The 27,687-nt window shown below is 45.4% G+C and overlaps 1 protein-coding gene across 2 annotated transcripts; it reads right to left on the bottom strand.

The window, feature by feature from the left end:
• Positions 1–993: 993 nt before the first annotated feature.
• On the bottom strand, positions 994–22,599 carry ADORA2A (adenosine A2a receptor). Of its 2 annotated transcripts, none has more exons than XM_010575171.1 (3): positions 22,576–22,599; positions 11,042–11,944; positions 994–3,446 (listed from the first exon to the last, which is right to left on the bottom strand). In XM_010575171.1, exons 2-3 carry the CDS (start codon positions 11,389–11,391, stop codon positions 2,486–2,488), a joined length of 1,311 nt encoding a protein of 436 aa, XP_010573473.1. In that variant the 5' UTR covers positions 11,392–11,944; positions 22,576–22,599; the 3' UTR covers positions 994–2,485. The 2 variants fall into 2 exon arrangements, with proteins under 2 accessions (XP_010573473.1, XP_010573482.1); XM_010575180.1 differs by lacking the exon at positions 22,576–22,599 and adding an exon at positions 12,445–12,559.
• Between the last annotated feature and the right edge of the window lie 5,088 nt (positions 22,600–27,687).

Below are 27,687 nucleotides of genomic sequence, written 5' to 3'. Positions count from 1 at the left end.
CACAAAACATCCCTTTACAATGGCAACCAAAGCTCAATAGGAGACACTTGGGCACTCGCGTGTGTTCCAGCACATGAGCGATCCTGGTATTTTCCCACACTTCCTTCCCTGCTCTGCTTCTTTGTGGACCTAATTGTTATTGACATGAATGCCGGATGTAATCTTGTGTTATTCTTAGAAACATTTCAGCTCCCAGCTGAGGCCTGAAGAGATCAGACCCCCATTTTCCTGACTGACTTCCTCCGCCACTGTTGCAGGAGGTCAGAGGAGCCACCTACAGAAATATTCCATCAAGAAAGATCAAGAGTAACAAGATCCCAAGTCACCCTACAGAGGAACTACCTACAACGTCAGTTACAGAGAAATGGCTTACTGTTTGTTAATGGTGCTGGAGTGATAATCCACTCCTCTGACGTTAGACTACGTGGAAGAGCCGTGCCAAGAAAGCAGCAATTCAATTAAACTCTGATGTCTATTGTTCTACAAGCTTGCCTGTCTTTCTGCTAAGGATTGTGGTGGCAACCACATCTTTTTATCCATCTCACAGTAAGCTTTGTGTTAGCTTGGAGCAGTTACATACTCGAACACGTTCAGCATTATAAACTACTCCCCACCTTCACATAGGGAGACTGGCAGAAAGAAAATTCTCCTCAAATAAAACTGACTTTTCATTTTAATAGTTCACAATATTTAAAATAAACATGGAATAAGAACACACAAACCTAACCTGCTCTTCCTCAAATATCAAAATCCAGTTCCCCTTTCCTTTCTGAAAATGAAATTATTTGGCTTCTGAAATGTTAGTGGACAGACACAAAGAAAAGCCAGGTTTGGGGGATGATATTTCTGATGTTTTCAGCTAGGGAATAAAGCTTCAGATCCCTGGAATTACCAGACTTTTGGTTTTCCAGTAGGACCATTACTGCCTGTCTCTCCAGAAGGCTGGTGGTGTTGGACATGGATTACTTGTCTGGAAAAAAAAAAAAACAGACAATCTTTCAGTAGAATTCAAGCTGATGTGGCATTCTGCTGTCCTTGAGCTACCAGGCTTCGTAAGCGATACAGAAAATTATGAAACTGCTGTGGAACACCTCTACAACTAACCACATCAGTGCATACACTTGCTGCAGCACAGATTTGCCTGTTCTCTTACACAGACAGACTACTGCAGTTTCTAAGCCAATTTCCACTACTACTGACTTCTTTCAGCTTCTCAGAGTAGGAGCATCTTCTAACCAGACCCAGCTCTGTTGGCCTCTGCACTGCAGGGACAAATCAGGCTTCACAGTAAAGCACATCAGGAAAAAAATGAAATCACAGGAGAAAAGATGTTTAAATAGAGCTTATTGGAATTCCAAAACTAAGTGTTGGGTAGTGTGTGTGTGTTCCTCCCTATCCCAAGAAAGAAGAAAAAAATCCCACAGCCTTTTGAGTGAGGACAAAAATGACCACAATACGGAAAATCAGCTCCCCTCACACACATATGGGGCCATGGAAAGAATTTGCATTCTAGGAGCTCAGGAGGACAAGCACAGAGACGGGGGGGAAAGCAGACAGTGCCCACCAGCCTACAGACAGCTCACACGCCCGACAGCTCTTTGCAACACCTCAGGGCACAACTGCCCCTCTGACACAGACCACAACCTGGCCTGCTTGTCTACTATCTGCAGCATCAAGTACTGCTAACAGCCCTTTTGCTACGGGAAACCCATATTACAGACTTTTCATTATTTGTTAGATGAAGTTGAGAGCTATGAGGTTATATTTGCCTTGTGCATCTGGAACATTGAGCGCTCTGGGAATGGATATGAGTTCTTGCCCATTTTTATAACTTAACATTAAGTAATCTTATCAAGACAAGAAAAAAAAAACATTTGAGCAACCTGTTGCAGTATAAGCTTTAAAAACATGAACTGAAAGACGAAATGCCATGGCTGAAGGTATCCAAAGTTCCATCAGGTAAATTCCTTCCCTGTCCAAGCAGCTGCTGGCATCCTTCCTGACCAACAGATGTTGCAACCCCACTTCTGTTTGTTGCAGGGCCAAAGTACTAAAAGGCCCCTTTCCCCGTTGCTCTTTGCAGTTCAGCGAATGCTTCCAGCCATGCTTTTATTTCTGTTGGTAAAGACAGCAAAACCAACACGCAACCACAGACACACAGTACAGCGTAATGTTATGATATGCCCTGCATCAGCAGGGTCTCCCAGTGCTGAACTTGGAATGCCATCTTTGACCTTGGCACTGCTCTTGGTGACAGGTCATCGATGGCTCATGTGTCCCTCCTTCCTTAGTCCATTTCAACGGTCTCTTGGCTTTTCTCCAGTCTAGTATTTAGGATCATCCCAACAGTCCTGGGTAGGGCCCCCTTTCTCCACAGCGATCTGAATACACACCACTCCCCCCGCTCCCCAACCTCCCTTTCTGCCACGGCAGAGGTCACCAATGGAAAAAAAATAATTCTACCAGGAAGACCTTGAAAGTCTCATCAGGAAACATCAGCTGCTGCGAAGGCTGCTCTTTCCAGATCTGAGTAAGACACCTGGGCATCAATTAGCTCTTCACTGTGAAGCTCCCTGTTCATGCACGCATCTGAGAGAATCCCATTTTTGCAGGAATGTGGGAGGTGCCCATTTGTCTCCACGTCCAGAGCATTTCCATTCTGGTGCCATTCCAAGCCAGCTTTGCATTTGTTTAAGTCCTGCTTTTCAGGATCCCTGTGGATCTCTCCATTGGTGTATACTTCTAACGCATACTCACTGATTCGTATGCTGGCGTTCTCTGCGTCCCCACCATGAGTGGAAGTCCTAGAGCTGGCCGTTCCTGCCTTGAATGGCTCCTTCCGGCCCAGGATATGCTGGCTGATGATTTTACGGAAGGTGTATCGGAACTCCCTGATTCGGTAGGCATAAATTAGAGGATTTACAACCGAGTTGGCATGAGACAGGATGATAGCCAGATACATCAGCCACAGGGGAGCATGGGCACAATTTGGGCAAAAAAGGGTAAAGCAGTTAATAATATGTAGTGGAAGCCAGCAGACTGCAAACAACCCAACAATGATGGCTAAAGACTTAGCTGCATGGACTTCCTTCTGCAAAGTGGAGCGAGAACGTTCCCCGTGTACCATCTTGTTCTCCATCTGCTTGAGCTGTCGCCGGGCTGCCATGAAGATTTTCAAGTAGATACCAAACATGAGGAGGAGGGGCAAGAGCACACAGGCAAAGAAGTTGTAGTAGACCATGTACTCCATGGTGACCACAGCCTCAAAGAGACATGCCACCATACTGTTGCTGCAGTTGATGGGAGAGGACTTATTGGAACCCAGCTCTTCGATCTGGGAGCGATTGTGCCACCCTAGCATTGGTGTCAAGCCGATAATGAAAGATAATACCCAGCAGATGGCAATGATACCTTTAGCTCGAGAGCCAGTCACCAAGCCATTGTACCTATAAAGTAGAGGAAATGGGAATTACATCAGTATCATTCAACAAGCCCAACACCCAAGCAACTTCCCAATGGCCCAAAAGACAGAAGACAGCAAGAAAGGTGTCTGCTTCTCAGAGGGACCTTTGAATCGCCGTGCAGAACTCACACAGCACAGCAGGGACCATGGTGACATTGTATGCCACGAATTTCCCTCCCTTTCCTTTAGGCAGTGAATAGGTGACAGAAAAGCAGGGAAATTAATACAGTTTTCATCTGTGTTCCTTCACTCCACCAGCCCTATTGGTCACGCACATAGATCTTGCAGCCTGGATAACCAACGGCACTGCTCTGACCCTTGGTGATGAAGACCACCGTGGCTCTCCTGCTGAAGGCTAAGGCAGTTCCTCCTTTCTGGCAAAGGAGCAGTCTTGTAGCATGGAATTGCTAGGTCTGTCTTACAGTAGATCTGTAAGCCAAATAGCACAAACGAACTCGCAGACACAGTGCCATCGGCCCCGTGTCCACGTTCAGGTGTGCTCCAGGGAAATTCTGCTGACTCATTTGCAGAAGCCAGGCTGGCGTTGCCTTACACAGCACCTCACTCTGCTCCTCCACAACGGCACTTTCAACGGCACCAACCTTCCTTCAATAACTGAGACTAGTCAGCAGTTTTCCTCACCAGCCCAGCTAAGCTGACCCCATGTCTTTCTCAGAAAGGAGGAATTAAGCTGAGGACAGTGCTCTGACTACAGGTGTGCTGTGGGCTGCACTGCACACACCAAAGGGGACTTCAGTGGGGGAGGTATTGATATGCTTGGCTGAAGCAAGTGCTCTTAGCAGTAAGTTCTCCAAGATCTGTTGAAAGAGACAATAAGCAACATGGTAAGAATCTGACAGCGCAGCCAGGGACCTTGGTTTGTTTGAAATATCAGCCAGTTCCCAAGGCCTCACAGGTTATTGCAAGTCCTGAGCTGACTCCACCAGTTCTTCTCTCTGAAAATGTAAATCAGGGCAACAGTTTAACATTTCAATGCAATTTCCTTCCCTTGGTAATGCTTAGCATGGAAAGTAGATGGCCAGATTCCCACATTGTCCAGCGTGGGTCCCACACTGTACTTGACCCCATGTGTCTGCGATCAGACAACAGTAGCGCTGGGCTTCCAGTGTTTACCCAATGCTCCTTCTCCCTCTGTCCCCAGAATTCTCTCAGCAAACAAACATATAAAAAAAAAAATAATCCAACAAGCCATAGAAATCTTTCCATCTCTCAATGAAATAGTTACTCCCACAGGTTCATGCTCCTATCCCAATGCAAGTTCAAGACAGGGGAGGAGAAAGGCTGCTTTTGCCGGGCACAGTACAGAAGCAGATCCTGCACGTGCTTTAAATACCTGCTGATGGGCCTTGGAAAAAACCTGGCTCCACACAAGACCCGGCAGGCTTGTGTCTCCCTTCCTCAGTTGTATTTCAAAATCAGAAAAGAGGGAGTGAGGGAGGGAGTCAACCACACAAATTCCCAGTACCCAAAATACACTGAAATCCTCCTTCCAGAAATAAGGCAGGGATTCAGCTGATTCTGAGAGATAAAAAGGTTTCTCCAGCAAGTAGTGGATCCTGCTCAGTGCTTAGGGGATGCTAAGGGCACAGGATGGATGGTAGCAGGGAGCTGCTCACATTCAGACCTCATCAACACAGCAAATCAGTATCTGAGCTTTGAAAAGTATACTCAGGGAGCAAGAGATTGGCTGAAGGCACTTGAAGCTTGAAAAATAAAAGACAAACAAAAAAACCCTCAAAACCCTGCAGCCCTGGAATTGGCTACATCTTGTCATAGGAATTTTGAAATTGTGCAGCTGTTATCCCACGACTAGAGATGTCCCTTCCCTTCCACTAAAAATATATTCATTGCTGCTCCAGGCAACCACCCCCCTACTTCTCCCTCCCTCTTACCCTCTGGGGATTCCCATGCAACAAACTTTACAAGGCTTAGAAACAGCACTTAACCCAAGCAGCCGCCTGCTTTCCAGCTGCAGTGTATTGTGCTGGCAGTGGCAATTATCAACTTATTGGTGAGTGCATTTCCATAACGCCTTGGTTGGTATCTCCAAGGGTTAAGAGAGAAAGCTCACAGCATCTCGTGACATAGTGTGCGGCACTACGTTGGCCAGGTACCCACTGAGAAGTGTTCATTCTCTTGGGAGAGCTTAATTTCTAGGATCCACGTGAGACACCTCTGGCTGACTTGGCTGAAGTAGCGTTATTGCCCAGGCGGACTTTCCTGGACTCGTTCCTTTTGTCCACTCAGAGATGTCACCAGGCTGGCATCAAAGAGTTTGTGCACCTGTCTAGGCATCTTTCTAGGCTCACAGCAGCCAGGCCAAAGCTGCTCTCTGTATCCCCAGTGCTGTACAGCTCTACATGGTAAGTTCAGGGCTTCCAGGAAGCATCACACATACTGTGAGTTGCTGGCACCTATGCAGCAGACACAGCCTGCTGAGAGGAGGTGGTCACACCTACAGCCCGTGTTCTGCATAGCTCGCGGGTGACTTTGTACCATGTCTGATGTGTCCAGACAGCACTGGATTGTCTGTGCAAAAGCAGTTCTCGTGCTTCCTGGAAATACTGGACTTGCTACACAAACAACGACTTCTACTCGTGAAATTCCAGACACAAAGAACATGAGCGCAGAGCACAGGGACGCTCACGGTGGAGTTGTGTATGGGGATAGGGTCACCTGACTCCTCTAGAAAACAAAATCCACTTTTGCAAACACAGGGAAATGTGGATGTTTTCCCCAAAATAATTTCACCTGCCCTGCTGCTCTCCCAGCCATCAGGCTGGCAAACTGACTCCAGGAGAACAGCTGCCCTTGGTGAATGCACAACTCATCTGTGCTGCCTAGAGTAACTCGGCTGAAGATGTGACACTTCTGAGTCCTTGGCCTAAGGTCTGTGTCACCGAGACAATGATTCCTGCACAAAGTGTAGTACCTCACCAGTCTGATTCATAAACTATCAAGCTGGGTGGAAGACAGAGCTGGTATAAGAACTACAGCATCCTCAGGTAGAAGTTAAAAATCTTTCCATGCATTGCATGATATGTAGCTGGCCTAACTCATCGTCACAGCATCCAACCAGCCTGCTGCTTGTCTTCCAAACTCACCTCTGGTTGACAGCACTGCACATCTTGGCCAGATGGCTCTGCCATGCACGGAGCACATTTCAGCCACCTTTACAGCACCACACCAGAAAGCCCGTGCTCAGCACTGGGGGCGCTGGGCTTTGATCTGAATTCCAGCAGTGCTCAATGATTTTTAACAAATCACTGCAAAACACTGTTCACTGAACACATCCACTCAACAGCCCCCACCTCAGGCAGCTGCAGTCATAGGAGGCAAGACAAAAGGAGGATATTCTATCCCTATTACATGTATCTGGAAATGAGAAACACTGACAATCCCAGATCATCCAGGAAATCTTGTGGCAGAGCAAGAAATGAAACCCAGACCTTCTCACGCACCATCTAAACAACCCTTTCCCAGTATTCTCAGTCAAGAAACTTTCCCCCCTATTACCAGGTGCTAACTGATACTAGTGCTTGTCTATGCTATGGAGACAGGGTAGGTGGGATCCCACAGGTGGGTGCAGGGCTCTAAACAGCAGAGGCAATACAGGTGGACAGGTGCCGTTCTTTTCCTCGTGGCACGATCAGCTTCCAGGATAAAACCTTGGTAACAGCAAGTTCCACTGCAGCCCATGAAGCCATAGACAACTGGCACTGCTTTCGAAGCCATGCCCATGCTTGTTCAAAGGAGGAAGTGAATTATCCTTCTTTCATATTAGGCTGAAACTGCCCATCATCTCTTTGACACAAACATGAGTGCATGTAGGAAACGCTCGTCATAAAGTCAAAAGGTTTATGGTGAGCAGGGAAAGAAATAAGTCCAGATATGGCTCAAAGTGACATTAAATCCCTGATTCACCGATTCAGATGCTCATATATGAGCATTTGAGAAGGCAACCCTAGAGAATTAAAGCAACTGCTGACACAGACTGTTCTCAGCACAAAGGCCCCTTCCACATCCTATACTTTATTCAGGGTTTGTGTTCATCTCCCCTGTTCTTCCTGCCCCAGACTTTGAGAAGCCAGTTCTTCATGTCCAGCTCCCCTAGCCTCTGGCAGAAAAGCATCCCAACACAACCTCAGAGCTGCAGTTTCAATCACCACTACATGGGATAAATCTGTCCCAATGTTCCAGACATCAGGGAGCTGCACCTTAGTAAAGCTTTCCCAGAGAAGCATCCCAGTAGCTCAGGCAGTCATCTCCAAAGCAACTTTCATCAGAGGAAAAGGTCTGCACTTCAGCAAGTTACTGTAGTTGGCACTGTTTGACCTGTGTAAGTATTTTTGCCACAGGTGAATACCTGAATTCAGCACACAGAGCAAGCAGTAACCTGAGAAAACTTTTCCGTTTGGCTGCAGGAAGAAAAATTTCTCCTCTCTTTCCAGTGCATCAGAGCTACCTGCCCTTCACCATGGGAGTATCTTTACCACAAATGCCTGCACAAGAACACGTGGCTGGGCACCATGCCTGCGGAGCATTTGCTGGCACCAAAGAGCCTGGAAAGCAGCAATTGTTCTTGGCCCATGACTTCATCCTGGAGCTCAGACTCCCAGTGAGTTTTGTTTAGAACACCCAGGGGTTTTGTATCAGCAAGCGTAGGTTTTCAGGTACCTGCGATGTTAGAGACACAGTTTGGATTTTATCCTAGACCAAACAATGGCTCCGACTCACTTCCTTAGGAGTGCTTTATTGCCACTTGCAGAGTGTTACATTTGTATAAAACCTGGCAGAATTCAGCAAAGTGTTTGAGAACTTTTGGAAAGTTTATCAAATTCTACACAGTATTTTAATAATTTGAAAGGTAGAACCCATAAGATGTTCACAAGTTAGTTTTTCTGTATTTTTAGATTTTACCTATAGATGTCCTTCCTCACTGCAATTTTTTGGGGGAGGGTCTTTTATCCCCAGAAAAATCGTTCCAAAGATAACTCTGATTATGTACTGAGCTGTCCAAAACTAAGCAGTATCAGAAATCCCGCTCTTCTGCCTCCTTAATACTGATAGTTTATTTGTGTGGGAACACACATCCACATATGTATCCACTGAGACATGTGGTTACCTTCCTTAGGACAAATGAGACATGAAACAGTTACAAAGAAAAAGAAGAAGAAAAAGTAGGTTTGGCCCTTTTCAGTTTTGCTAGAGTGAAGGAAGTCTGATTTATTATTTTTTTAAGAGCATTCATCTAATGAATATTAGGAATGCCTGGTGTTACCTTTCTTGTCCTCTGAGGAGGAGAGAAGAGGCTTTCCCAGGCATTAAAGCATGGGGCAAAAACATTGCGTCTTTAGTGGCAGAACTTTCCTTCCACTGGTTTGACACGTTTTTGAGACAACCAGATATTAGAAAAAGAAAAAAATGAGGATGTGAGCGGTCTGAATCATACCACATTTCCCTCTTCAGCTAATCAGCTTTCACTTTCTCAGCATGTCTGAGGCTATAAATCTAATGCTTATTCATCCATAAATTCGTAAGGGGAAACACAATTGACAAGTTCTTCGCTCCTACTGTAAAAGGACAAACCAGCAGAGGACAAGGAGGGGGAGGAATCCACGGATCTACCTGTGGGTTTCTGCATCCAATCAACTCCACTGTTCTGGGGTGGAAGAGGGTGTGCTCTGTTTTTTCAAAAACAAAATAGCGAAACTGGTACCGTGCCCAGCACTGATGAAGTCTGATTTTTCTAAAAGACTCTTTACCTTGGCTATTCCAGGAAATTAAATTTTCAAGACAATATAGTTATAGTGATACCCCCCAAAATGGGCAGAAATCCAGATTTTTAAAATCCTTTTCCTGGCAAGTCATCCTCTAGCAAGAAGAGCGCTTAAACTGTCAGCAAAAGTCTTCAGAGTTAGCTCATGAGAGATGAATTAAAGGCATCAGCCCTTCTCAAAATCATTTCAGAGGCAAGCTCCTGAGGGCTACTCTACAGATGTTTCTTTAGCATTTATCCTTATTTTGGTTTATAAACTGAAACCATCTCTATGTAGAACTGTGGAAAAGCTGAGACAGTCCAATTTATAGGTAACTGATATCAATAGAGTTTCTCTGCAGTGGAATGCAATAGTTATTCCTTACAACTACATCAAAAGGAGAGGCTGTAACAGGTATGACTATAGGTTTGGAAACCAACAATTAACGGTAACATTACAGCAGCACAAGGTTGCTGAGGCAAGGCTTCAGGAAAGACTGTGCTGCACTGGTCCACATGAAAAGGTAATCTCCGCAGCTCTAGGGAAAATAATGCTTTCTATTTTTTAATGGGAGATTTGTGTTAATTGACATAAGTGCTGGATGACCAAAGTATTCACAAGAGACAAAACTAAATTGCAGAGGTCAACACAAGTGATTTTAGCTCAACAGGAGTGAGGATGTCCAAAAACTCAAACTTGAGAGCACAACAATCAGAAATGTGTTCCATTTTTGCAGCCACATTTGTTGTTCAGGATAGGAAGCAAGTCTCTCCATTCCTGAGAGTATGCTGCATCTTCCTAAGGACAAGGTGGGAAGGAAGGAGACTCCTACACTTTGTCTGCACCGGCCTCTCCCGGGGATTCCTCTACATCTTTTGAGCTTACTGAATGACTCGGAAGCATTGTCACACAGCATTCAAACCCAGCCCACAAAACGCAATGCTGCTTCACGCCCACGGTCAGATATATCCCGTCACAACAACGTGCTTCTGCAAAACTGAACTGAGTGACAGCCCCTGCGCGTGTGGCAAAACTTCCCCTTGTCTCACACCAGCCTCCCTGGTTCCACACAAAGTAGCAGCTAGTCATATTCGGCTTTCAAGCTCTAATACTGAAACATCCTTTTCTTCCTTTAAACTCCAGAGTAGAGACCACAGAATAACCATCTTCAGGTCTGGGTCGGGACAAGCCTCTGCCTTGATCTAATACATGTTTGCTTCCAGAGGCAGTGCCTAAACTAGTCCAAACCTTCGTAAGGCCCATTTCTTCATAGCCTGCTGCTTCTCCTCCCTTCACATTTAATGGACCCCCAAGATAAAACCCCCATCCACAGCCCTGCTGCTACAGCTGCAGGCAGAGTCCCCCATTCTCCCCATGGGGAAGGAGACAAGCTGACCTCACCCCCTTTCTACCCTCCACCATGTATTGCTTTAGCTCCACTTTCCCCACAGCGATCCTTCTGGTGCTGTTGGTGGCAGCTCAGTGCACAGGTTATTGATGTTACCACACGATCCTGTCTAAATATGGAACGGCAGCTCCTAGGCAGCGCCGATGTGATGACATGGGCATACACCGTATGAGGACAGAGAAGAACTGGAAAAAGAAGCAACCAGAAAGTCCAGCAGCCAAGGCAAGCCTTCAAGACCTAGAAAAGTTTTTTTCAAACTAGAAGATAAAAAGCGCTGATCCTCATTTAACTTTTCCTTCCTCGATTCATCTCCAGATCTGTTGTTTTTACTGACGTTCATCCCTCACCACCCTAGCTCCCCTCTGTCCTCCCAGCCCAACCCGTGCTTACCTGAGGGGTATGCGGATCGCAATGATTCTGTCGATGGCAATAGCAAGGAGGCTGAAGATCGAACTCTGAGTCAAGACCAGGACAAAGCAGGCGATGAAAAGGCAGCCATAGAAGAAGGCACAGAAGCCAGTGCTGATGGTGATGGCAAAGGGGATTGCCAGCACGCCCACGGCAATGTCAGCAGCAGCCAGGGACACCACAAAATAGTTGGTGACGTTCTGCAAGTTGCTATTCAGATAGACTGCCCAGCAGACCAGGATGTTCCCCAGGATGGCCAGCACTGCAATGACCAGTTCCAGGATGATGTAAGCTATGTCTGAGAGGAAGTCTTCTTTCCCATGTACTAGCATGGTGAGAACAACCAGGCCAATGTGAGAACGTGCCAGAAAAGCTCAGCGTTCATATCTGCAGAGCACTGAACAGCCAAGACACCTCAAAGCTGTCCGGGGTCTGAAGAGCACTCAGCTGCCAACCGGTGAAGGTTGCTCACACGCACCCTTTTTTCCCCATAGCTGTTCAAGATCTTTACAGTAGCAGGTGTCAAGAAAAAAAAACAAAACAAAACAGGGCTTGCCAACTCCAGCAAAGTAGATTAACCAGATGCAGAATAATTCAAACTCCAGAAGACAAATGGACAGGAGAATATCTCACGTAGGCATACACTCCAGCCCAGGCCAGAAAGTCCAGCAGGCAACACAACACAGAAAGTGTATTGTATGGCAGCGTCACATCGGCTATGACTTTTTGTTTCCTGTTGACAACCACACTGCTAGTCATGGCTTCCTGTCATGTACATACCTACTAGCAACATCCTCCAGTTCTCTTTTTCACCTTTTCCCACTAGGACTTGGGAAATATCCTCTTCAGCTGAAGCAAGCATTCAACTTCTTCACTTGTAGTTTCCTTTAAGAAAAAAAAAAAACAAAACAAACACCAACCACATACACTAAGTAATCAGCTCTATGGAGGAGATGGAAAAAGCAAAATCTCATTAAAGTGGCACATTAAATTGATAACGGATATTAAACAGACCTAGAAGAATACATCATTGGCAAAAATCTCACATTTTGTCTATCCTGAAAGCTGCAGGGCCAAACCCAAGGTTCAGGAAGGCAGTATTTCACATTGGTGATGAGAAACAAGGGATGTTTTGTTTTCGAGGCTACCAACTGAGCTGGCACTTTAGCAGCTGCTCAATAGTCTGCCCTGAAACACGAGAGCCCACTAATTATGCCTTGGCAAGTGCTGTGGGTGCACAGAGGAAAGGTGGAGGAGCCTTTTTACATACACCTGTCTCCCTCTGATCACAAACACAAGACTTGAGCCATCACGTGCTGCCCACCCTCGTGTACTTTGCCACAAAAAAGTGCTGCACCAATACCCTGCTCTGCAATGACATGAACCTTCTCTGGTAAGGGGGTTATGTTGCTGGCATGTATGGTCACCACTCTGTTGCCATATCCAGTCTTTCCTTCAAGCGCACAGAATCTGGAATGTGATCAGCAGCAGGGAGAATAGTTCGAGCAGGGAGAATATGTCAGACAGTGACATCTTTGAGGACTTTTCCGCTGAGTATGCACACTCTCTGCAAGGGTCTCTGCAACGCCATCATTTTTGTTCACGTAAATCTTTATCCTACAAGCAAACCATTTATTCATTATACCTGCATTGTCCATAGCGTTTGTTGCATCCACAGATTCAGGTCAGCATCATTTTTCAACTACAATCAGCCAGAAACACACTGACCAAGATACACCTCTCCCAGAAACACACACATAGGCACAATGCTAACGTCATCTCTCAAGCACACACTCATGTTCCTGGGGGATCGTGCACACAAATCTGGGACTAAAGTTGGTGCCATTTGCAAGGAAACATAGTCCCTACAGCTGCCATTTCATATGAACAGATACACATCATCTATATGCTTGCATGCCCCACTCACACACTAATCTTGCAGGTCACCTCGTACCTCTGCTTTCAGATACGGGCATTTCACCACAGTTGCGGCTAAAAATATAGCAATGGAGAATACCATTCCCTGAGCTTTGTGCCACAGTCAAGAGAGAATTGTTTGCTGTCCTACCCTGTCACTTCTAGAGTGGGTTTTCAACCTTATTTAGCAAGCTTTAGCAGTAATATTTTCTCAATAATTTAAGAAAATGGCTACTCGAAACTCAGAGGGCTGGGGGAGAGAGAGACACAGCACTAACTGATAAATCACTTGAGCTCAGTTTCAGATGCAACATGAGCCCCCCAAACAAAATATTTTTGGGACCCCATCCACAGGTGATCTGGTGTGGTCTAACCCAGCAGGGTTTCATGCCTTCACAGTTCACTCTGTTTTCAAGTCAGAAACCTAATTTCTCAGGATAAAATAAAAGGGTAAAGACAGTGATAATAAAAGAAAATACAATTAACTTGTGATTCACATCTGATCTCAGGAATATAATCTAATTTTAGACCTTTCATTGATTTAGAGCTCTATTGCTAATGCTGCATTTGAAAGGAAAGTGAATGATTCTTAGTGGTTTGGATGTGCTTCAAAAATCTAGCTTTCTCTCCACCTTCAGCAATCTTGTTTATGTGTTTTGTTTGGTTTGTGTGGAAGAAATCAACAGAAGAGATTAGTTTGTGAACTAGCTATTAAGAGGAAGATAAAGATCATCCATTTAATCTTTTCTGAAGAACTAAAAACCCCAAGAAGTTTCTATATTGTCTATCTTCTTTTAGCAAAAACTCCAGTTTTCCACTGACCTCCTAAAGATTGCTTCTGCTTTCTTGTATTTCAGGGATGTCAGTGACATGCTCCTACATCACTCTGCTAGCATCTCATTGTCCATTACAAATCCCAACAGGTTTGTTTCAAAGCAGTGATACTGAAAACTAACTCCCTCACCCCAGCCTGACTTCCAGGGAAGGTGATTAGAATTAATATAAGATAGAAATAAAGAAAATCTGGAAGGAGAGAAAACAGAAAGGGCAAGATGAAAAATAAGCAATGCTTTGTGTGTGTGTGTGAGCAAGAAAGGGAAAAAAAGACAGGAAAACGTTGGTAGGAGAAAAAAAAAAAAGAAACAAGGGAAGCAGCAGGCAAAACAGGCCCTTAAGAGAAAGACAGTGTGTGTGCCTCTCAGAGGTACGACACACGGCTGCGCCTGAAGGTTCTGAAGGAGTGTGAGCTCCCGTGTCTGTTCGCATCACGGCAGCAGAGACGGTGATGGGGTAATACTCTGGCAATGGAGCAGGGAGCGTACAACCTCTCTGCTTCCTAACACGCTCACATGTTTCCATGCAGGTCAAGCTCATAACCAAACTCCCATGTCAGGACAAGTTTAGAAAAATTTAATAAATTACTGTGACATACTTGGACCAAAACTATGGCTATGTAAAATAAAACCATCATAAACACCCCACGAGCTACTCTGAGATGAAGTCAAAGACTGAAGAAACCACTTTCTGAAAGGAGCCAGCCTGAGAACTGGACACATTAATCCTGATGCTGAAAGGATTTACTTAAAGTCCTGCTATGTTGCTCTTGCACCTCATATTCATACCACATACACCTCAGTGAAGAGGATCAAAGTGAAATTAATGGGATATTTTTCACCTTTTCAGAGCTTCCTTTAGTAGGATTATGAATCCACATTAATCCCAGATGCATTTTGTTTAACCTGACTCTTTTCAATGGCTCATCTCAAACTTGCTTTCCAACAGGACATGGAGGGAAGTAACAAACCTACACTGCGGAGGTCCCACACGTACTAATAGCTCAGCACAAAGACAAAGCTGGAATTGCCTACAGCTCTGCATGTATCCTGAAAAAGCACAATGCTGAATCTGAAGTTTAATGACCACATCACATACTGTTTTCTGACACAACAGAGCTTTTAACCTTCTACTTCAACTGTTTGTTTCACGGTCTGATGTTAAATTTGAATTTTTTATCTCTGGATTTTTTTATTCCCTTGCTTCCCAGTCCCCTTCACAAACAGTGGCCTGATTCTTCAACCTAAGTCCTAGCCATTTATTCCGAAGCAATCTGTGAGAAGTTATGTCCAGAAGAGGACAACATGTCCTTCTACCCTCTGCTCTCAGATGGACCAGAAAACACTTGGGAGAGTTCTGCAGAGCCAGCACATCTCAGAAGAGAAATGACCAGAGCTGAGCAGGTGTCCCGGCCACAACGAAACATTTTGCGTCTGCTTCAGCGCCAGTGCTTCTGCAGTTGCCACTGACATTAGAAAAAGCAATTAGCAGCCACACAACCCCAGCACATCAGAGGCCTCACCTGCTACTTACAGAAGGTGCCACAACCCGGGAGGTTCCCACGTTCAACCCAAACTCACCCATCTCGCCTCATTCATCTCTTGCAGTGTCAGTCTGCTACAGCTTTCACCCAACATGATAACAAGTCTTTAATTGTACAAGTATTTGCAAGTTGCTTTAAAACAAGAACAGGCTCAGTCTTTCTGCTCATATGGCTAGAAATTTACTGCACGGGGACAAAATGAAATACAGACGACCACCTAGAGAAGGAGACATATATCCAGAGGCAATACAAAATTTATCATATAATCGTCTACTTCATGCAAGACCCAAAGGCTCAGCAACCAGGTCTGACAAGATAAAATTAATTAACAACCTGCTTTACTCACCTGGAAAGCGTATATTTAACATCTCAGGCCCTTGAGGGATCAATATTGCAAGCTTCTTGAAACTTAAGAAAAATAACCTGTATCACACAACCTGCTGGACAGCTACAATTAGTATTTCTTCTTAAGCCCATGTTTTATTTTGTTAATTGGATTAATTCCTTCTTGATACCCTGGGCTATGTTCCGGCCTTTTCCTCATTATTAAATAAACCTTTTTTGCCACTCACAAACCTGTAAAGCTGTTGCTCTGTTCATTTTTAGTGACTTGGAACACTCTGTTCTCTCTCATATTTCAGCCCCAATGAAAAACTGCTCCTTGAAAATTCAATAAAGCATCTGAACAGCATGTTCCCATGAAGCAGTTCACCACTGGAGCCTAAGCAAGCTTTTGTTTGGCATCTCCAGTCGGCTTTGGACTAAGATGTTGCCCCTTCTCTCTCCCGAGTGCCAAAAGCATCGAGGTGAGCCCTTGGCCACTGCTTGGTCCAAATCACCCGCCTCAAACAAATCACCCGCCCCGGTTTTGGATGCCCACACTCTGTCACGCTGGTACAGAGAAAACAAACCCTCTGTGTGCCAAGGCTGACCTATATGACAACGTCTGTGACACTTCAGTTTGACAGCTACTCTCAGATATTAGCAAAATCTCCAGGGATCAGCGGCCCTCAGGGCACCCAGGACAGTGTATGGGCGCGTAGGTGACAGTCTGCAGCTTCCCCGGGCTCCAGAGAAGATTGCTTTCTCCTTGTCTGCTTCGGGACAGGGTAAGCAAGGCAGCAGGCAGCTCAGGAGGCCGTGGCGAAATCTTCATCAAGGCTCATTCCACAGATCACAATCTAGCATCTACTTTTGACAACGCGACCCTTCCCAGGTACCAGCCCCTTACAGATTACCTAACTCCCTTAGGGAAAACGCTTGAATTCACACATGGCTGGAAGCAGAAAAATTGGTGCTGCTAAATCATGTTTCCTACTTTCCAAAGCCTGGAGGGGGAGATGCTTGTCAGTTTTTATCCTCTCTTTGAAATCCCTTCAGCTCAAAGAGAATCTCCCTATCTTTTAAATCAAAGACTCTAAGAAATCTTGTCTCTCCCCATTTCTTTAGAGGATCAAGTCACAATAAATGAGCCAATGTGCTCACAGGCAGTACACAAATTTGCAAAACACTCCGGCTGTAAAACATAATGGAAACAGCTGTCCTTTCAGGGAGAATGATAGGGAAGGCAGCAGTAGCACTTTCCTGCGTTGCTAAATGGTTTCCTTTCTGAAGTTCGATATTTTATGAACACTTCAGGTAAAGCAGCTTCCCCATGTCCCTGACTGCTCACACGAAGCCAGTGTGCTTAGAGCTGTCAGAGAGCAGCCCCACTCCTGCCTCCTATCTAAGGATGAAGAGATGAGGCTGAGTGGGGCAGGAAAAGAGAGGAGAAAGGAGGCATCACCCATCTGGAGATATTAAAAAAGTGAGTGGAGAGGGTACTTCAGGACATGGTTTAGTGGGCATGGTTAATGGTTGGACTCTATGATCTTGAAGGTCTTTTCCAACCTAAATGATTCTATGATTCTATGATCTAAGACATACTTTTTCTGGTTCCCCTATTTGCTTTATTATTGGCTGCTGGCTAAATGATCTTTTAGGTCATCTGCTTACTGTAATAGGAGGAAATTAAATATTAATAATAGACTATTTCCCTCTAGACTGCTCTTTGTTAACAAAGGATACAAGTGAAACAAAGCAGGCAAAACTATCAGCACAACATGCTCTTGGTTTTCAGGTACCTGGAGCACTTGCAGTTTCCCTCAACCTTCCCTGGAATTACAGATGCCCAGTGCCCTGCACACCTGCCTGCAGGGACACTCATACAAGTGCAGAACATGGGGATGTCTGGAAATCCTTGTTCTATCAAGGGGCTCCACATGGCAGTTTGACCCTTCCAGAGGATCATTTCGGACTTTATCCAAAAACATCATCTGAGCCACTGATGCTCTGACTGCAAAAAGTGCAGGGCCAAGGATCTTCTGAAACACTCCATTTGGGGAGTGAAGTCTTCCTCCAGTGTAAACCCTACAGTGGGATAACAAGGTTTCTGGATTGGCTTTGCAAATTCTCCAGAAATACTGAGTAAAATGAGGGCTTCAGCTTTGCTAAACTTGGTCTAATGTCCTCTTACAGGAAAGCAGCAGCCCTCTAAGACTTAAAACCTTCACTCCATGCGCTAGTGAAGGCTAAAGAAATGGCTCTTCAGAGATCTGTACTGCCCCTGATCTTTGTCTTTCAGTTCAGAAATGGGGACAAGGGACAACATTTCTGCTTTACGTTTCCATCTCTGCTGCAGTCCAGGCCAAAAAAGGAGGCTATACTCACAGCAAGAACAAGCATGGTGAATCTGGGTGTAAAGTCTTTATCAACTAGGGAATTACTAGAGACATCCATACCGCTGCAGCAGTGACAGCAACAAAAAGCACAATAAAATCATGTCCTTGTAGCCTGTCCCATGTCTCTCTTCTCCTCCTGTTTATACGTCATATGAAAAATCAAAAAACAAAAATGCCCCAAAAGTGAAACCTTACTGGACAACAAGAAAAGGTCATAACACAGATAGGCTGGCTAATAGGAATGGCTAATCCAAACCCAATATTTCAGCTTTGCCTCCTGCCCTCCAAGTGCTAGAAGTGGATTAATTTTTATTGCAGTAGCGGAAGAGAAGACTAGAACAGAATGCATTTGACTTTTTTTTTTTTCCTAAGTGGATGTTATAAATGTTTAAAAGCAAGGAAAAAAACTCACAGTAATTATTCCCATTCTAATGGTCACAAAAAGCCAGGGAGGGCAAAACTAAGTAAGGCTGAATGACCAGCAGTTAAATAAGCCAGATCAAACAAACAAACAAACAAACAAAAGGGAAAAGGTTTCCCTGTGCTCACTAAAGTCTCACTGAGCAGCAGGCATCATGATATATTGCCAAAAGGCACAGAAACATGTTGGATTTTTGAGCAAACCATTTGTATCCAGGACTGATGATGCTGATTTACCTACAGCAGCATTTCCAAAAATAAAAAATAGAGCATTTGGATAAGCTTTCATAAGACAGACATGTAAAAAAGCGTAATTAAAACCATGTACCATGGCCCGAAACAAGTTACTACTGCCAATATCATCCACAATGTCCCTGAGGAGCTAGTTTTCCTTTCCTGTGTGAGGGAAGAACTCAAAAGCAAATTTTGCCTCCCCACAGCCCTACTAAAGCCAGCTGTGTTCATACATAAGGAACATTTCCTTCAAGAACAAAATAAGAGAAATGAGGAAACAGGATATCAAGAAGAGGTGACCCACTGAGGAATACAGGCAAGGGAGGAATTTGCTCTGAAAATATTTATCATATTGCTAATGCATCCATTCTGATATATTTTAAAATAATGGAGTAACTTCTCTCCAGATGTGACTTCACCTCTCATTTCTGTATGAAGTTTCCAGACAGGCAGTTAAGAATTGGGTACATCTGTTCGTTTTCCTGCATTTTTATCCAGTTGTTCCCAAACCGTGTTTGCCTTCTCTAACTACAGGTTTGCTCTCCATCAGGCCTTGCGATCCCTGCTCCCTCTCCTCTGAGCACCATCCTTCTGCAGCTTGCAAATAACGTTTGCGTAAGCTCTGCCAGCGAAACAAAAACTCACTCTACTCTGGTGCAGAGAGTGCTGTTGTACCAGGTCAACGAACATCCCATCTTCTACAGTAGAAGGAATGTAACTCTCTCCATGTAACTTAAAATGATTCCCCAGCTGTCCTTCCCTATCCTGATGAAGGCATTGTACAACTTGAACAGAGATGAGCAAATTCTACCTGCCTCTGAGCCAAAGCAAAGCTGTCTCGCTGCATTAGCTCATCCATGGCTCATACGCTGACCCCTCTGAGCACGGTTTATTACTGAGGACTCACAATGAAGCTCCCATTACCACCCAAGTTGTTTGGCTCATACCCACCCACAGTATGAAAAGCAGTCAAGCCTCGATCAGGTTGCTAACACAGCTCATCACATCCTTCCTCCCCAACTTGCTCCCTTCTCTTATCACTTGAAGCAGTGACACAGCAGCAGCACTCAGCCCGACCTCCACAGAGCCTACCCCGCTGACACAGCAGCAGAGCCTGTCCAAACATCCCCAGAGCTCGCCCACCCTCTGCCCCCACACAGCCCACCTCACCGACTACCGTTTGCTCTATATAGGCTGTTCACTGCTGGCTCAGTCACAGAGATTGACCATGTGCTCCTTGTACCTTGCAATACTGGCTGATTTTCCGCCAACGCAAGAAACCCAATTTCTTCCCATGCCCCAGCATTTTGTCCTGGCCCCTTGCACCCCCAAGGCTGTGCACTGGTATTTTTACCCAACACATTTCACCTTAGTTTGTCAAACCAGTGAAAAAGCATTTAGAGTCACAAAGCTGGTGTCCTTAGTTTGTTTCCAGCAACTTTCCCTCTTCCATTTTTTAAGGTACTTACCCTGACTTGCTAATGCTTATTTGCTCCATGTCACGCCTCATCATCCAGTTAGTGTTTCTGTCTCAGTCTCAAAGCTATTTAAGACATTTTTAGGACTCTGCCACCCTCTGTGGATAAGGAGGAGTTGATGCTGGGATGATGTCTGAAGGCCACATGCCCTTACTTTGTCCCTCCCTCTCCTCTTTGCTATGACTTGCACCATACTTCTGTCACTCTTGCAAAGTGACTTGCATTTTCACTATCACAGTCAGCCATGCTAATGCAAGCCTTTCTAGAGGTACTCAAAGTGACTTTTTTTCTTTTTTCCCCAAGTCCTTGATTATAATCCGATTTATTAAGAACTCTCCAGTGTCACTGCTTACTGATCCCAAAGTCTCAGTGTTTAGCTGGTGCTCTGAGGACTCTAACGAAATCCTTCCTTCACTTCCTAAGTCCTTGTGCTGTGGTAAAGCACATCCGCTTGCAAGTAACAGCCTGCTACCTCTGCCCGCTTCCTCCTCCGACTGCTCAGGCCAGAGATGCTGAGGTTCTGCAGTGGAGAAAGCACGCAACTTTGAAAATGTTGAATTTTCTGGTGAAAATGACATTTCTAGTCATCGCTTTCTCTCCTTCTACATCAAACCATTGCACTGGAGAACCAGTAGCCGTTCATAAATCACTTTAGAAAACGTTTTACCAGACTTGCTAGCTGTTTATGAGTTAGTGTGCTTGTCTACAGGAGGCAGAAAGGCAAGGAGAGCAGCAGCAAGTACCCCACTGCAACAGAGACAGCCCTGCGATGCTTGGGAAGCGGCCCTTTTCTCCTACAAAAACTTAAGATATTTTACAGTTTCTGCACAATACAAGATCATAAAAAGCTCCAGCTGTAAAGAAGCCCACAACCATTTCTCAAATGCATGACAACCACGATCCTCACACCTTGCTGAACAAGGATAAACCAAAAAGATTCCCAAGGCAAATTCCTTAGGGACTGTGGCATTTGACTCCAAACACAAAAGGTATCAGCCAAGCAGAGATGGGTCCCAGGGAAGTGCCCAGAACAGACATCCCCAAGACTTTAGGATAGTTTCTCCCAAGTGGACTGTGTCCATCTCTTGCCTGCTGTAATCATACAGCTAGGCTGTACTGTGGCTACATGGAGGAAAAGGAAGATTTCCCTTTAGGAACTGGGTAGGAGGGACAAAAAAACCTGTCAATGAATCCTCTTTCCAGTCTTTCCAGCTTCTTACCTTTCTATATCCTGCAAGAGCTGACACCAGACAGTTGTACCAGAGAAAAAGAATCACGTAACTACATCGAACCCACCAGAATCCTCTATGTCTACCCATGTTATACCCCTAAATGAATCATAATGGTCAAGCAGAGCTCGGATCAGCATTTAGCAAGACACAGGATGACAGAAACCAAAAGATTAAGGTTTTTTTAGGTGTTTGACAAAATTAGGCACCTCAGTTTTAGCAGGTCCAGCTAAAGAGGCCTCATTTCTGGGAAGGAAGCACTTTTTGGAATCAGAGTATTTTAAGGAATCACTGACAAGGTAGCCATTAGCACAGGTCATTTTTTGCCAAAAATCCAGGCTGCAGAACACTTAAGAAACTTTTTAAAATTCAATGTGCTTCCCCGCACATGCTCCAGGAACTGTAATGGTGCCAGCCCAAGTCAGTCTGATGTTATTTTCCATCGTCCCATTGAACCTGGGCACTGATCTGTGGATCGGACGTATGTGGAAACTGTAATTATTCAAATCAATTTCAAATCACGTGCCTCTCTTCTGAAGATTGTATTAAAGAGCCACATACCTCTTAGCTGTCTTTTATCCTGAGAAATGTTTCCTATGGAAAATTCCAGTCTGTGCCCAAGTATATGGATCTCATACTGAAACCAAAGTTGTTATCACCACAGAATATAATATTTAAGAGCCTACTTCCCTTAACTCCTGAACCTCCACAACTGACTCATACCAGGATCTGACAATCCTATTCTGGGGAAACCTCAATAACCAAAATGATAGGCCAGTTTGTAGAGGACTTTCCCAGTACAAGAACAGTGATGTGGGTGACAGGCCAACATTACAGAACAGGCAAAGAGGACAGAAACACTTATGCTCCCCTAGTAAGAAAAAAAAAAAAAGAAAGGGGGAGGGGGGAGGGAGACAAGAAGTGAGAGGAGAACACAACAACAGTCTAAACCCAAAACAAAATAGCTCCAAAGAAGCAAAACCAGGAGAAAACTGGGAGAGACTCTGCGGTCTGAATACTAACTGAGGAAAGAAACTTCCAACAGGGAAAATAGTGCAAACCTCACGACTCCCAAAGGGACGCATTAGAAGAGCAGAATGAGACTAAATTACACTTCCCTCTGTTCAACAGCATTACTCACTCAAATGGATGAGGGACTCTGCCCGGGGAGATACGCAGACGTGACCCCCAGCTGACGCTGGCTCTGGTTCAGCTGAGCTTCGAATGGTTCCACCAGCAAACAATCCCTCTCCTGCCCTCCTCGAAGAGCTGCCGAACAAGGAGCCACAACTGCTGCTGTGAGCGTCACCTGGGATAAACACAGAGGACAAGGAGACAGAGAATGCTGTATCTCAGCTAGCCAGCAGATAAAATAGCCCCAATCTGCAAGTACTAGAGGCCTCCTGAGTATGCCTGAGTGCCTTCCACCCTGGATTTGAGTGCAATCACAAATGCTAATCAACATACAGACAGGAGCCCAGCATGTCATTTGTCACGTCTCCAAAGCTTCAGGAAAACTCCCCTTTCCTCTCCTTGTATCAGAGAGGGACAGGAAGATTCCCTCATCCTCTGTATGCCTTTCCCTCCCCCTGTCCCTGGCTCAAACTATCCCTGCAAGAAGTTTCACTCCCCGCTAACTTCTCCATTGTCTCAGATGCATTGTTTGCAAATGTTCCCTAAAAATACTATGTGAAGTATTCTTTACTCCTGTTTCAGGTCTTTCCACATCCCTATGTAACACCTGGACTTTATCTTGTTACCTGTCAGACAGTGATAAACCTACTGCATGCAACCCCTGACTTATCATCTAAGATAAATACAATCTGTCTTGTAGCTGTCATTTCTTTTCAAACCCTGCCTTCCACTGCTACGTTTGTAGTTGTAACAAATTACTTATTTGGGCTTAAAATGTGTAACTTTTCAAAAAACAAAAATCAAAAAAAGATCAGCAAGAGCCCCAAATCATACATAAAATTTCAAGATTTACTGCTGTTTTCTGGGCAAGGAGGCTCCTTGCGTATCTTCTACAATGGCATCTGCATATACTTTACGTAATATACATAGTATTTTATGCTACTTGGTAATTTTTAATAATCAACCAACAGGGCCAGTGATGAAAAGCTACCTTTCTCCAGAACAAGTCATAAACTAAACTGATATGGTTTGAGTTAGTTGCTTCAGTATAAGTGAATAGCAGGGTCTAAAGTGCTCTAAGCTATCGCCTGAGCCTCTGCTGTCACTTTAGAAAGGCACGCGCCTCGCTCTGGTCCTATCCTATTCTCTGCCAGCCCCATTGAGATGTCTCACATAGCACCAGAAGTCTGTTTATAGCACCCATATCAAGCCCTAGGCGTCCTGAAGAGGAAGGGACAAAGCTGACGCTCAAACACATACCGCAGCACTGTTAACACTTTTGCCTAACAGCAGCGATCGCCCTGAACACGTAAGTTTTACAGAAGCCATCGTGTTGCATTTGGCTTTTCTCTGAACTCTCCTAAGCACTTAGTGGCTCTCAGCTCTTTTCACAACCTCATCGCTGTGTGTTTATCCAAACAACTTGATCCTAACTTTGCAACTGCATCACCACGCGGAGCTGTAGCGCAACCTACCTACCCCATCCCTCCCATGCTGCTGAGGATCTCCAGCCGTACCAGGTACAAGGTAGCCAGGTTTCACGTGATTTGCGCCTTACAGAACACAAGCTGAGGAGTGAAAGAGATCACACCTTTATTCACTCACATTTACCAAATACCTGCATTTGCTGAAGCACTTCTAAATACTCTTTTGCTGATCTGCGAGTTGCCCACCGTGCTCAGGATGAGCCACGAGTTACAGCAAAGGAGGTTGAAGCTGGACATCAGGGCGTCTCCTGCACGCCAGGAAAGTAAGGAGTCTCCACCGCAGGTTTTTAGGAGCAGGGTGGAGAAATAGCTGTCATGAATGGCAAAAGCATAGCTGATCCTGCCTTTGGGCAGCAGCATGGATTAGATGACCTCGAAGTACCTCCTGAGGATATTTTCCATAATTGAGAGCTGTATATGCCATCTGTCCATTCTGATCTACAGAGATTTACTTCAGAAAAGAAAAAGTGCAATACAACCAATAATTATTCCTGACACAGAGGCAACCCTTGTGAGGGGAGAGGCATCTTCCGATTCTAGAGAGGAAGCTGAAGCCTTCAGAGGTTAAACCACCTTCTGCATATATGCCCAGATCCTCTTGCCCTCTCAAGGCAGATTGCTGCCGGTTCTTTACGCCTAACAGACCAACCCTCAGTATTCAGCTACACGAGCATCTCATTAGGCAGGCAACTTTCTCTGCCTTTTTAAAATGAGCAGAGAGGCAAGGAACGGGTGCCATTGTGTTCAAGTAGCTTCACCAAGGCTGTTCAGGTGCACTGATGCAAAACCTGAAGGTGAGCCGTGAGGCAACCAAGCCTTCTGGTCCTAAATACCAGACCCTGATGAAAGGGAGTAGCTCTCCATTGACTTGTGAGAATCCTCCCCGATTCCTTGACACACAGCTCAAGATCTTTTAGATTTTGGCTTAGAGTCCAACAAAAAAGAAAGCTTTAATAGCCCATCTCCATTTTCAGATGGAAAACACACAATAGGGAAGGACCTAGAGAGTTATTCGCCATCCAGATCAGATGGAGTGAATGAACAAGAAGAGCTGAAATCTGTTCAAGCTGAAGACAAGGACAAACTTTACAGGGCACCAAGAGAGATGCTGATACCAGCCTTTGGGTGGAAAACACCTCGCTCGCAGCTGTGCGGAACTCTTAAGAGAGAGTTTAGCCACGCTACGCCTTGTCCCACCTCACGTGTAAAAACGTGGGCGGAAATGTCAAACCAAAGCGAAGAGCTGAAGCACTGTGACAATAAGTGTTGTGGTGGAAAATCCGTGAAGCCTTAAACATCCTGTATAGACAACAAATCATACAGCCATCAGTCACTCGGGCAGACGGGAAGTGGTAAAGGGGAGGTTTTCCCTCCACACCAGAGGGAAAAGCTGCCAGGCTCAAGATCAAAGGGGATGTACTCGGCTGGCCAGCCCGGACCCTTCAGAGAAACACAGCTGAAGGAAGAGGGAAGATTCAAACCAGTCCCTCCAAACCTCCTGCTGGACTGAGCTTTTCCCAGTAGTTCTTGAGAGGGATTAACCACATGGCTCTACATAAAATCCATTATTGAAGATTAAACAAAAAAGATGAATAGCTTTCAGAAGTTGATTACATCCAAACACAATAGTGCCAGCAGCCCTTATGGAAGCATCCTATTAAAATACCAGCAAAAATAGAAATGCAAACATTGGAGACATGGCAGGAGGCTTCTCAGCTCAGATCTCTAGTGCCTTTTGCACCCTCTGACAGAAGGACAGAGGCTAAAAACATCATTACTGGGCTCACATCCCCTGACCTGGCACAGGATGATGCTGATTCTATTTTTTATGTACAAAAATATATATGGAAAGAGAGACAGATTATGTACATGTGTAAATGACAAACTCAACACCTGAACAGCATTAAAAACGAGACCTGCTTGCCTTTTTTTTTTCCCACACCCTGGAATAGGTCTTTTTATTTTATATACACACATACATGTTTGCAGTTTGTACCCACGTGTTTTCTCTACAAATTCAGAGACTCGTAGCTTTCCTGGTTAATTCAGAATTTAATCCATTTGCCACATTAGGCAGGATTTCATTTTCATAGTATTTTTGTAATATGTGATTACATTTATATTGACTTTTTTATTGAGATTCGAACTAAGGTATTTCTTCCACAGATCTAATTCAATTGAAATATTTCTCACATCCCCGTTGGTCACTTTATCTAATCTTTTTGTACTTCACTTGGGCAATATGCTCTGGGGGATGTCTCTCTAACAGCAGGAGCTGGCCGTGTTTTCTTTCATTCTGTTAGTTTCTCTCGTGCAGGAGAATGAATTTATCAATTACTACAGTTCTTGAGTTACACAGGTCTGGGACTTACGAGCCTGATAAGAAATCTGAAAACAAATACATCCAAAGATCGAGTTATCTAATAGTTGGCCATCTGCTTAGGAAAATAATTTTAAGTAGTTATGGCAATTCTATTAACTGCTATTTACTAAGTGAGTCATGTTTAAGTTAACCCTTCCTGTCTCCTCTGTGGGCCCTCTGCCCAAGGCAGTTTTGAAGAGGGTGCTCGACCACCTTCACTACTTTCAAGCTACAGCAAAGCCTGCCATACCTCTGCACTCCAAACCCAGCCCAAGCTCATACAGCACCAGGACACAGAAGAGCATTAAAGCAACCGTGGTGCTTCTGGGCGACTCCTGGACCGCGCAAACGACCGTGCAAGGAAAACCTCCTCCCAGGAGCATCCCCACGTACACAGCAGGAACGCACCTGCTGCCTCGTGCACCTTTCCAGGATGGGCTGCCTGCACCTCCGTGAGGGCACGTCACCCTTGGCAGGGCCCCGGAGCCCTGTCCATCAGGGCAGAAAGCCTTCTCGCCCATGAGACAACCTTGCAGCCTGTTGCCCTTTATCTTCATTTGCCCTCTCCTCCCAGCACAGAGATCCCAGGCCCCTCCGGGACTGGCAGCTCCACTAACGTACTCGCAGGGTACCAAGGTTTAGAGAGCTCCCAGGCACAGCAGAAGGGACACCGCTGAAAAACAGTTTCAGGCGCTTGGCACAGATGAGGCAGGGCGAGGGCTTTCAGGGGCAAGGAACGGGGTAAGACCACACAGGTTTAATGCCGTCTATTCGCTCCCAGCCCTTTTTCCCTTGGCGCGACTGCGAAGCGCGTAGAAATCTCCTTTGTTAAACACTTCGGAGAAGTTTACAGGATGCAGGGTGCTCCTGTGGAATCGCTATTTTATCATCGAGCGCAAGCACGGATATCAGCCGGAGGGCTGGGGCAAAGTCCAGCACTTGATGTTTGAAGGAAGATCCGTGGAGCAAACATCTCGGAGCGCGGGGGTGTGTCGGCGGCCTGACAGTTGGGAATCAGCACCGGTGTGAAGAACGCCGGCTCCGTGGTGGCCAAACCCATCCGAGCCGGGGCAGGGGAAAAACGGTGGCAAAGAAAAATCGCCTCCGTCTTTGGGGCCGGGGGGCGAGGCAGCAGGCAGCGAGCAGCGGGCGGCCGCTTTGAAAACTGGCGGCAGAAGCGGCAGAGGGAGCGGGGACCGTGGCGAAGGACGCGAGAGAAGTCGAGCTGCCCCCGCGGCGGCTCCCGCCCCCGGAGCCGGCCGGGCTCGGG

Source organism: Haliaeetus leucocephalus, unplaced genomic scaffold (genome assembly GCF_000737465.1).
Source record: "Haliaeetus leucocephalus isolate CR32 unplaced genomic scaffold, Haliaeetus_leucocephalus-4.0 Scaffold13, whole genome shotgun sequence".
In the NCBI taxonomy this organism is placed as follows: domain Eukaryota; kingdom Metazoa; phylum Chordata; class Aves; order Accipitriformes; family Accipitridae; genus Haliaeetus; species Haliaeetus leucocephalus.
This window is presented reverse-complemented; position numbering and strand designations above follow the sequence as displayed.